Source organism: Cajanus cajan, chromosome 2 (genome assembly GCF_000230855.2).
Source record: "Cajanus cajan strain Asha chromosome 2, NIPB_CcT2T_4, whole genome shotgun sequence".
In the NCBI taxonomy this organism is placed as follows: Eukaryota; Viridiplantae; Streptophyta; class Magnoliopsida; order Fabales; family Fabaceae; genus Cajanus; species Cajanus cajan.
In genome coordinates this window covers 62137032-62149784 of record NC_138518.1, presented here as the reverse complement: position 1 = coordinate 62149784, position 12753 = coordinate 62137032, and the positions used below count along the sequence as shown (strand labels likewise).

Sequence of the window (12753 nt, the reverse complement as noted above, 5' to 3'; positions counted from 1 at the left end):
ATACTTAATTATGAAAATATATTTCAATGTGTGAAAGGGAAAGAGAAGTAAAAAAATGTTTCAATGCTTGGTTTGACTAAAGTAAAGAGAAGAAAACAAATAAAAAAGAAAATGTGATCTTGTTTTGTTTTGTAAGAAAATGCTTAGATGGGGAGGAAAATACGGATAATACACTATTATATATTCTTGTAGATTATAATAGAGAAATAGAAATAAAATAAAATATTGAAATAATTTAATCTATAGTGTTTCCTTTAATTAGTCTATATAGTTTAAAACTTATAAATAGGTTTTTCTTTCTTCCAAATTCTCTCTTAATATTAGAGGAGAGAAAAAATGATAAGGGTAAATTTTAAACTCCCTATTTCCCCTCCCCTAAAATATTTGAATTAAACCACAAAAATTAAAAAGAAAAAAAATCCTATTTTCTTCTGTCCTCCTTTTCTCCTGAATCAAATGCACTACTTTTCCCGTAGTGGGCTATATCACCATGTTAAATCAAATGTCTAGATTGGTGATCTTTGATAGGAGTATTTAACACATAATCACATTGTTCTAAATCACCCAACTAACAAAAATTGAAAGTTAGTATTTTTTAGTTTTTTTTTTATCATTATCATTTTTTAATCATTTTTTTAATTTTAGTTTGATTCCACTTTGTGTTCCTATTAATAAAATCAAATTACATACTTTAATATGCTTAATAGAAACAATTCTTAGTTAAACTTTATTTATCTCTTCTTTGAGTCAAATATGAAATTTTAGAAGACTGATGTGAAATAAAAAAATATTACTTTTTATCTTAATAATATACCCTCGTAAAATTCAATTTTTCCCTAAATCAAACCACACTTTCAATAAATTTCATTTTTAAAGACTAATTAAGAGTTCTGGAAGGATGATATAATTGATAAGTCTCTTAGTTTACATTATTTGAAACTTTGATTGAATCCAATTTCTCTTATATTTTATATCTTTTCATAAAAGGCTAATTATTAATAAGAATCCAAGTGGTTATTAAATTTTACAGTGTTAATTTATTTTATTTGTTGTCAAGTCAAAAATGATTTCAAAATTATATAAAAATTAAAAACAAATAACATATTTAAATACCATCACCAAAAAAAAAAATCTATTCAATTTTATTCATGTTTGATATTACATTCAAACTAATTTGAATCCAACTGCATATTAATGTTAATTACGTGAATTCGGGTGACTTTTTTAACAAAAACCAAACTTGTTGACACTCCTTTTGTGTGCTATTGTGTGACCTTTTAGGTTTGATAGCTCAAGACAAGTCTCCTGCCCCTCTCTCCCTCTTTAGACCAATAGGTAACTCAAGGAAATTTCAAAATATGAAGAGTGCATGTAGCGAGTAGCAAGATTCAATCTCAGTTTGGCAGTTTATGATACATGTGAACCATTGGAGACAGCATTCGGCCTAGGATGTTGCAATTGTTGACATAGAACTTCGTAGGGACCATATATGTTTATGTATGTACGTGTGGTCCAAATCACATGCGAACAGTTGGGCTATGGGAAAGAGTAACACATCTATTTAACTCAGCTTTGTCCACGCTGTTGCTTGGTCATGATGAAGCAAAAGCCTTGGCAATAATAGATTGTATTAGTATGTTCATGTATGTTGTCACCTGTTTAATCATTAATAGCTATGTAAATTATATGGTTGAGAACGTAATCAACATCACCTTATTAGGTGGACCAAACTATTGTATATAGATTTGTGAGATTAGTAGACTGAGATAAAATTTGAAGGTTGGCATGCCTCAGAAATGTTGAACATTGCATGTTCTTGTTAGTTTATAAGTATCCACTATCCAACTCCATTAGCAAATGTAATTACTATCAAGATTCAATATCAACTAATGATATAATTAAAATAAAGTATATAAAAAAATAATCTTATTTTATAAGTTGATGTTGATTTTGTAAAATTAAATTACGCTCAAATTTACTATGTTTAAAATTTTAAATAGTTTCTTTTGATTTCAATTTTGTAGATTGAATGAAAACAAGCTTCTAAAATTCTATAGTTGGAGCTTTAGAATTAAACAAATTAAGAAGCAATGGTTGTGTTGTACATACTGATTCACAAAGATAATTAAAACACCTTAAGGCAGAAACCGTTGTTGTCTACTATTTTGTTCACTACAACACAAATGGTATTTAGTAACATTTAAAAAATGTTACTTAATTATGTATAAATGTTGCTAATTTGTTTTAGTAACATATTATTAAATGTTGTATATAGGTCATGTTGCTAAAGACTTTTAGTAACATTTTTGCATAATTAGGTAACATTTTTCAAATGTTATCAAGGTAGTATTTGTGTAACATTTAAATAATTTTTTGTAACATTTTAATGATGTTGTCAAGATTTTGTTAATCTTATAAAATAATAATTAATTTTAATTTAAATATTACTATCAATTATTATATTTCTATGTCTCCTAAACTTCTAGGAATTCTTAGTTTTAAGGGAAAGACATTAGTTAGTCACCACTAATTATATATAGAATATCAAATTTCATTTATCTTAAATATAACTATATGAGTATATATACTCTTTATGAGTCATTAATCTATTCGATGTGTGACTTTAATTATGGGTTACAATTAGATATAAGAGAAATATTTTTTTTACTCGATGTGGGACTTTGATTTTAAAAACAATTGGAAAGAATAATATTGAAATACAAAATATTACTCTATCTATAATGACATTTTTCAAAAAAATGTTACAAAATAACATATTTATATAATATATAGTAACATTTTAACAAATGTAAACAAGAAAATGTTGTTAAAGAATTAAAATCTAGTAGTGGTTGCATACAGTGGCACAGTAATATTGCTGTTATTCCATCAGAACATACATCGTCACATTCACACCTTCCAATATTTTTTTAAGACCACCAATATTCAGTCTAAAAAATAGAAATCATGATATTGTAATTGTCGATAATTCCTCTCTGAACGCCCTATTTCAGTTTCCAATTTGATCAGTTACTCGATCAATTATTTGAATGATTGGATTCCATTTCCAATTGCATTAGTAACCATGGTTTTCATACAACTTTAAACAAGTTACTACAATAAAAGCAAAATATTGTTAAAATTAACCACAGAATAATACTTAACTAACCAGTATTCCCTTTCAAACGAAATTTTGACATCTTCAATAGAAAAGCTCTAGTTATGTCTAGTGCCAATCCTAAGGGCAAAGTAGGCAATTAGTCTGTAGCCTACAAGCATTGCCACCAAAGCTGCAACACATAAACCTTGCTTGTCGAGGCCTACATGCTTTATTGTAGGATAGTTCCCTACTGAACAAGTGGCATTTGGACCACAATGGTAAGTGTTATAATCTTTAAACTGTGATCCTAGCAAGAGCTTATAGGAATAATAGCTATGAGATATGTACTTTATCCAGGATACAAATGCTGGAGTATTTTGAACAAAGAAGCCATTTACTAGAACAAATAATGTCATAACCACAGCTCCAACTGTAGCAGCCATTCTTTGATTATTTACCAGCACTGCACCAATAGCCAGGCCAATACCCTGTGATACCAAAGCATAGAGAAGAGCAATAACTAGAGTTCGAAAGAAAATTGAAGCATTGGCTTTTAGCCCTCCCATCCAATATGTAATGGTCACAAAAAGGGTTGGCAAGGCTAGCTGTAATGGAAGATCAACAAGATTACTTGCTATGAGGTAAGATGAGAGTCTATACATGTAGAAGGACCTTTCCTTTATTATCATTTCGCGATCACGAGGCAAGGTAAAGATGGACTGGACCATAGGGAAGAATCCACAAAATTGTGTATAGTAGAAAAGTAGTCCTACCTACACAGCAAAAGAAACTAATCAAAAAATATATCAGATTTATTATGCCAAAGTACTGAAAGAGTAAATAGCCATTTTTCTCCAGAAAGTGCTCACATCTGTCACATTAGTCCCTAAAACATCGAAAATATTAAATAAGTCTCTAAACTTAACTATTTATAATCATTTTTTTTCTTCTATAAATATGGTCAACATAGTATTCTAAAACTAATAATTAAAGACTAATATGCACTTGCAAAACATAACAACCACTGATCATCATGTATTATTTAATTTTAACTTGAATCAATCTTGAGAGTATCATATTGACCCTTATGTCATAAGATAAGTCTTACAATCACTGGATTAAGAGATTTTGTTACTTATTGTCTTTTTGTTCCCTGAATATTTATCAATATTATCAGTCGCATGTTTTTTAAAGTTTGGATTAATGTCATATAATCAATTTGTACTGTCAAAGACTTGCATGGCATTTTCTTAGTTCTAGGAACTAATAAGATAACAACTTTCAAATTCAGGGACAAAAATGACTATTTGTTCAGTACTGTATCATATAAATACCTGGTTTTGCATTTGATCTGCTCCAGACTGCCACCAGAGCAAGCCTGCAAAGAATGATATGGACAAAACATGACAGATTTTGCGGACTGAAAATTGCTCATGTTTTCTTTCTTTGAAATCCCTTCTTAGTAGTATAGGGAACTGCTGCCACCAAGTTGTGCAACATTGACCAAATATCTCATCTTCTGAATTGTCATGAAATGTAACCCTGGAAATTTGAAGTTCCGTCTTCACATGTCTTGCAAGGTTACTCTCAAAAGCCGATAACAACACTTGTTTTGTGGCATTTGTATCCTCTTCCAAATTTTCAGAATAAATACCTAAAAAGTTGTAAGATAGTTTCTACTTAATGAATAGACTAACGATAGTAGAAATCTAAAAGAGAAATAAACAACAAACAATCTGATGCATTACCTTGGGATGAGAGTGATGCAAAAACTATTTCAACGAATATAAAAACATCTCACTTTATTTTTGCTTTCAGTTTTTCTTTTCCAAAGATATCAACTATATGAAGAAGTCTTGAACCAACATGACTTGAACGGTTTCAGTTTGAAAAAAATAGATCATACTTAATTTCATAGTATTGTTTATTCAAAAAATTTGTCCTTAAATGCTCACATTGATATGGATATACATGATTATGATGTTGCAGTGGCACAAACTAGTTGAATGTAAAGAGTGAGTCACCCATGTCTTAATCCAACAAAGAAGGATGCTATTTACTAGGCATGTTTGAAAGGTTAATGTTCTCATACCATTTGCAAGATCAAGTAAGAAATCTGTTGGATTCATGGCTACAGTTGGAGCATAACCAATACTGGAGAAGTAACTCATGGCATTTTCTCCTTTTCCAAAGTACATGCTTCTACCATCTGATAAAAGCAAAATCTTCTGGAACATGTAAAACAGTTTGCTGGAAGGCTGATGTATAGTCATTATGACAGTCCTTCCATTTTTAGCTAAATCACAGAGAGTTTCCACAATTCGCCTAGCAGTGGTTGAGTCAAGACCTGAAGTGGGTTCATCAACAAGCAAGAGACTTGGATTAGTTAAAAGTTGTTGCCCTATGCTAACCCTTTTCCATTCCCCACCTGAAACACCTCTTAGGAGTGGCCCTCCCATTATAGTGTCCTTACAATGAGTCAAGTCAAGCTCATTCATAACTGCTTGAGCTTTCAAGATTTTCTCTTGTTTGGAGAGGCTATTTGGCAAGCGAAGAAGAGCAGAAAAGACTAGTGTCTCGGTGACTGATAGGTGAGGATAGAAGACATCGTGTTGAGCAACAAATCCCAGGTTTTGCTTCATTAATTTTGAGAGGGGTTTGCCATTGTAGGTTATGCTTCCTTTAGTGGTACCATGATTTAGCCTGCCTCCTAATGCAGTTAACAGAGTTGTTTTACCACAACCAGAAGGGCCTAAAATGACTAACAATTCACTTGGAAAAATAGCACCACTTATTCCTTTCAAGATCAGTGCCTCCTCAGAACTTTCCTCCTTTTTGCATACCAAGCCTTTCCCTTTGCTACTTTTCATTTTATGCACCACATCTTCAAACTGCAATAAAGACCAAATCAGTAGAATATGAAATGTTTCACTAAAAAGAAACACTTATTTCCTATATTCATTATTAGATTGATTAAAAAAAAAGATAATTATTGCAGAAATTATCCAAATAAAGTACAGGACAACAAGCTTAATTCAACATAAACTTCGATACAAGGAAATCAGACAAAGTCAGACCAAATTGTTTATAATGCAAATCAAGTATTTGGATCAACTTCATTATAACATTTCTTTCAGCACCGAATTGCAATATCATGTAAAAGATTAAGACATTTGTGATTGTGCCCTTTGGAATTAACAGGGGTAAGTAGTCAACAACCAAAAAATTACTCGTGAATATATCATGTTTGAACTCAGAACAAAAGAAAATTTTCATCATTTCAAACCAATCATAGGATCGAACAGAAAATATCCAAATCCCTTTACTTTTTTTCTCAACATGTGCTAATTACAATTTATTAACGTTTAAGACATGAAACAGCCATCAAAATTAAATGGGGGAACGCACCTTGACGGTAACGGGTTTGTTAACTTTCAAATAGATGAGTTGTTTTGCTTCTGCTGACTGCAGCCTATGGGATTGAGAGTAAAAAGTCTCACTAGCCACTTCCTCTGCCATTGGATCACACATTGATAACTTGCTACATGCCCATTTCACCGATCCTTTTGAATCTCTCTTCTGCTAGTTCCGAATTGCACATTATTCCCAAAAGTATTAAGTGGTGTATCGCAAGAAGATTTGTAGTTTGATTGTGATGTTTCCTACTTGTCGATATCTTTGCTCTATATTAATTGAACAAGCCTTACGACATAAAGTATAAACTTCCAATAATTCAAATTACTGAATACACTCAACAATTGCCATTTGTTGAGATTAGAAAACTTATTCAGTTGACGTGTCTTATAAACTACCTCATTTGGGACGTGTGGCATTATCTACTAAAACTTGGTTCACTTCATTTGTTTTAACTTCGCTGATGAAATGACAAATTCCTTGTTGAGCACTCTAGCTCTAAGAAAGTACTGTGACAACAGAATTTTATTCGATAAGCATATGTGGAGTTTCAACAGTTTTCCTCATTGGTAAAGACAACAATTCAAGAGCCAGACCTGAACTTGTCTCATTAGTCATTATCATATAAAAATAGCTTCCATCATGCTTTCAACCCGTTTGAAAATGAAAATGTGCCAAGTTTAGGATTAATTATCTAATCATAACTTAATGTATCTTATGATTTGGGAAACATTTTTTTATGTATCACAACTTGTGTGAGTGGAAAATACGGAACTATGAACTCAATCCATTCATAATAAACATGGGGTTTCGTTGTTAACTAATTAGATTCATATAAATAAAACAAGAAAACATTAATGATAGGCATAGGCGCATAACAAATGAAAAAATTCTTTGTAGAGGCATGTTTCATAATCATATCTCATCACACAATAAACATCATTCTGACTCAACAAATATCCTATGAGTAATTATAAGAAGCACAAGGCAAACAACTCCCTAAATATTTATACTGAATATACACATTTCATCTTGTCTTATAAGCACTGACATGAGAATCAGATTTTTTGTTGATATCCAATCAAAACTTCACTAGCAAAGAACTATCTCAGATTCCTAAATTTGCCTTAAATATTCTTTATCATGACCTGATGCTCGACATAAGGAGTATGATTGGAACTAGTTGACTTCTAATCAGTTAAGGTTAAAAAAAAATTACACTTACAAATTTTTATTTTAACATATATTTTTCGATTAAATGTAATTTTAAATTGGTATCCAATCATCTACAAAAATCTTTCAGAGTTGGTGCTTTGAGTTTTATTACCAAGTTGGCTTCTTAGCTGCGAGTTTTCCGAGGTTGCTAGACCACCGAATATTCCCATAACCTTGGTTGGAACATCACTCCTATAAAGTGAAAAAGTTATGTATTTTACTAATTATAAAAATATATTATATTTATTGTAAACATTTATGCATAAAGTAATTTGTTTATCATTTTATATTAAACAATTAATAAAAAGAAAAAAAATAGAAGAAATTTTTTTTTATGATTATTAATTTCAAATAGAAAATAAATAATAAAAGTTTCTTTTCCTACTTATATTTAAGTCTTGAGATTTATTGTTCGGTTAGTTTTGTGATTTTATTTATCAATCGATATGTATATGTTTATAATTAAAAAAAAAATGTTATTTCATGCTTTTAACATTTTGTGAAGAAAATAGTGCTAAAATAATTTTTTTCCTTCAATATTTATTTTTATCAATGCTTAAAAACATGAAATTAAATAAAAGATAGTAATGTGATGATTTCTAGACATAAAATAAAATAAAAATAATGTGATATTTTTATAGTAAAGAATCTAATAATAATTAGCAATATGACTTTATAACATATACTTCAAGAGATTTTATTATTTAATAAATTATATATGTCTCACCGAATAATGTGAGTCCCGATCATTTTATCTTATATACCTATATATACATATAATAAAGAGACGTTTCTTTTTTATGTATTTTTTACGGACTATTTTGTTTCCATCATTACTTTTAAATCATTCTTTTTCTTTTATCATCTTTTTTATCAAGTGCTTTTTTTCTCTCTTTAAATAATGAAGATCAATAATAAAGATGTAGGATAGTGTTTATAAACGAATCTTAGTTATGATTTCTAAATAATGTGAGATTGTTTATCATATCAAAATAAGTCTCATAATCAAAATTAAGGGACAAGAGTGACTTACATCTCCATCATTAAAGTTATCAAATTTAAAGTATTGTCTGTTTTGATATCTCTTCAACTATCACAATTTTATTCTTGAAAATATACTTCTTTCTCTTTCAATGTAGAGTTGTAGGATGATGCTTATAAACAATAATTTGTCTAAGATCTTACCTTGATGCCAATACTTTAATCTCAAATTGGTGGACATCATTAAAATCACCACATTTGAGATATTATCTGTTTTGACATTTATTCATTCGTCAAAGTTTTGTTTTTGAAAAGAGTCTCAGTGAATAGAAGAAGGTGTTTATAAATTATCATTAGCCTTGACTAAGGATGGTAATGGGATTGTGTGGGGTAGGTAGTAGGGTACCTATCCTTGTCTCGCTAAATGAAAATTTGTACACTCTCTGTAACACCCCAGTTTTATTTTATTTTTATTTTATTAAATTGAGGGTATTTTGGTAATTTTATAAAGGTATTAGGGTGATTTAGTAGCTTGGAACGGGCTGTTCCGGAATTGGAACGGGCCGTTCCAAACTATCAAAAGATATGTGATTTAGTAGCTTGGAACGGGCTGTTCCAGAATTGGACCGGGCCGTTCCAAACTACCAAATTGTATGTGAGTTAATAACCCAGAACGGGCCGTTCTCAAGTTGGAACGGGCCGTTCCGGACTATTAAAAACTGCTTTAAACTTTAAGTGGGAACAGGCTATGGCAGTTGTGAGTAATAAATGCACACTAGAACAGGCCGTTCTGGTTTGAGAACGGGCCGTTCTGGGTGTGATTTTTACCCATGTTTTTATGGTCCAAAACGGGCCGTACCGAATTTAGAACGGGCCGTTCCAGCGAAGCCTGATGCCTATAAATTGAGTTCTCTGCCTCTCCCAAAAAGCACACCTCTCATTTTCTGATTTCTTTTCTTCTGCTCTCTCTTCTTTTCTCTCTTCTTTTCCTCTACTTTCTACTTTAGACCGAGGGGAACCCACCGAGGGAGACCAACCAGATCTTGTGTAGATTCAGCTTCTACATATCCAAGTACGGGGGAAAGGGGAATTATTTGTATGTAGAGTTACATGAGAGAATTGGGTAGAGGAAGAGCCCTTAGGATTATGAGTAATTTTATAATTATTTCTGTTTGAAGATTTATTGGTCTTATTTGATTCTGTATATATTTAGGATTACAAATATATGATTTATTTGTAAAAATGATGTTCTGGGAGAGAGAATGAAATTATAGAAAAGTGTCTGTAAGTTAGGTATTGGAAAAATTAGATTATTTCTGTTTGAGGAATTAATGATATCATTAGATTCTGTATGTGTTGAGGATTAAAAATATATATTTAATTTGTAAGAATGATGATTTGGGAGAGAGAACGAAATTGTAGAAAAATGCCCGTGAGTTAGGTTTTGGAATAATTGGGGGTTTTAGTGTTTCTGTTAAAAATATATTAAATTGATAGTTCTATTAATTGTTTTATTAATTTATGAATGTTATTGTTATATTATTTGATAAGAATTGATAATCTAGACGTGAATTGCTTGAGGGGTGTGTAAACCCTTATTTTGTTGGACTCATCTGTTGTGTATGTGATGTGAAATTATGTATGGATTTGAGCTATGAGATGAGATGTTGTATGGATGTGAATATGATTATGATTGTGGTTTCTCACATCAATGACTAGGGATGGCATGGCCCCTGGGTAAGTGATGCTACAGGGAGGGCGTGGACCCTAGCATGGTGTGGGATGAGTAAGACAGTTAACACATAACACTTATGTCAAATATGGCAGCCCTGGGATAGGGTTAATTGTAAGAGATTGTGTGGATTGTGATGTGATTGTGGTTCCTCACATCAATGACCAGGGATGGCACGGCCCCTGGGTAAGTGATGCTACAGGGAGGGCGTGACTCTGGCATGGTGTGAGATGAGTGAGGCAATTAACTCGTATCACTTATGTCAGTTGTGGCGTGGTCTGGCATAGTGTTAATTGTAAGATTGTGTGAATTATGAATGTGAAAATGATAATGTTAATTGCAAGATTTGAGATAAATGGGTGTGATTGCGAATTATGAAGTGAAAATGATGCATGATTGATAGAGTTATGATATATAGAAATGCTTGTAAATATTTCATTATGTAATGAGATTACATTGTTGTGTATGTGCTTTACATATGGATGTTTTCTTTTCTTACTGTACAAATTGTGGATGTTTTAGGTGAGGAAGATCTGGCTACGAGTGGCATCTAGAATGTCAACGGATGAATTGTGGGGATGCTCTGATATTGTGACACCGGGGCAGAGGATTTTTAGAACATAGGTTTTTATATGAATTTGGAATTGTAAATGTTATTTTTGAAAACAATTTGTAAATTCTTGCGTTTCGTTTTTTATTATTGTGGTCATTGAAGAATAATTTTGAAGATTCTCATGTGAACCCTTTTACCAAAATTGAAAATTTTATTTGTAAGTTTTCATTATTACAATATATGTGTTGGGATAGTAAGGATGTCACACTCTCACTACATACATGCTCAGGTATTTATTAAGTGGATATTGACAAATTTTATAAATACCTTCAAACATCTATGGATATTTGTGATTTTCCAAAAAAAAAAAAGGTATTACAAATAAATTTAAGTTTGTATTTGATGTTAATTCTATTGAAATATTAAAGATAAATAATTTACATTAATTTTTAAACTTGCATTTAATGTTAATTTTTGTTAAAATTTAAAAATAATAAAAATGCAAGATAACATATGAATATTTAATAAATTTTACTTAATGGTAACTACATGTATGAATACTACCATACTCATTTCTGCTTCGTTTATAAACAAAAAAAAAAAAAAACCTTTATCCATTACATGCAAATATCTATTTAGATTATCGATTTATTTCCCGTAATAAAATTTATCCATAAATATTTACAAGTATGATTTTTTTTAATCCATAACCTTTGACTTCTAAATAATGAGTTTGTTTGTTTCTTTTTGCTTAGCATAACATTTTTTTAAATTAAAACCTCACTACAAGGTTGGTTCTATCAAGGAAAAAAATAAATTAGAGTTCTATAAATATAAGTATTAAAATATATAAAAAAATATATTTTATAAAAAAAATAGACATGTATTTTTTATAAAAAAAATGTACATCTTATTAAATTAAGTGAATAATGTAGTTTTACTCATTTTAACCGTATGTAGTGTAGTTTTTATTTTTGAAACAGTTTCTATAAGTATTAAGTGTAGATTTTATTAAGTGCATTTTTATTTTTTATTTTTTAGATACATCAAATTTAGAAAGTGGATGTAATATGTTATTGAGTATAAATTTTTTTATTATAAAAGAATCCTTTATATATATATATATATATAGAGGAGGGTTCAAATGACACCGGTGTAACTTTTACTAAGTGTTACACTACTCAATAACTTTATATTAAATTTGAATTTTGAAAATCCAACCGTTAGATTGAAAGTTCATATCTCTTAGATGATATATACAAAATTTTATATTAATCCAAGATGATTTGATACTTCATTCTCATAGAACAAAATTGACGTAATATATTCATTTCAAAATACACTAAAATATAAACACTTTGATTACCTTTAAGTTGTTGTTCAAATTTAACAAAATTTGATATATATGATATAAGAGATATGAACTTTCAATCTAACGGTTGGATTTTCAAAATTCAAAATTAATATAAAATTATTGAGTGGTGTAACACTTAGTAAAAGTTATACCGGTGTCGTTTGAACCCTCCTCATATATATATATATATATATATATATATATATATATATATATATATATATATATATATATATATATATATATATATATATATATATATATATATATATATATATATATATATATATATATATATATACTTCTTTATGGTATTATTGTTTAATATGAAACTAAATGACAATTTTTTCTATAAATAAATTGAATGATATTTAAAATACGAACGTGCAATATATACTATTTTT

The 12753-nt window shown here is 29.8% G+C and overlaps 1 protein-coding gene across 1 annotated transcript; it reads right to left on the bottom strand.

Moving 5' to 3' along the window:
- Nucleotides 1-3042: 3042 nt before the first annotated feature.
- On the bottom strand, nucleotides 3043-6938 carry LOC109804765 (ABC transporter G family member 9). The gene is made up of 4 exons (XM_020366607.3): nucleotides 6509-6938; nucleotides 5193-5991; nucleotides 4435-4754; nucleotides 3043-3873 (listed from the first exon to the last, which is right to left on the bottom strand). Exons 1-4 carry the CDS (start codon nucleotides 6629-6631, stop codon nucleotides 3217-3219), a joined length of 1899 nt encoding a protein of 632 aa, XP_020222196.1. The 5' UTR covers nucleotides 6632-6938; the 3' UTR covers nucleotides 3043-3216.
- Nucleotides 6939-12753: the final 5815 nt, after the last annotated feature.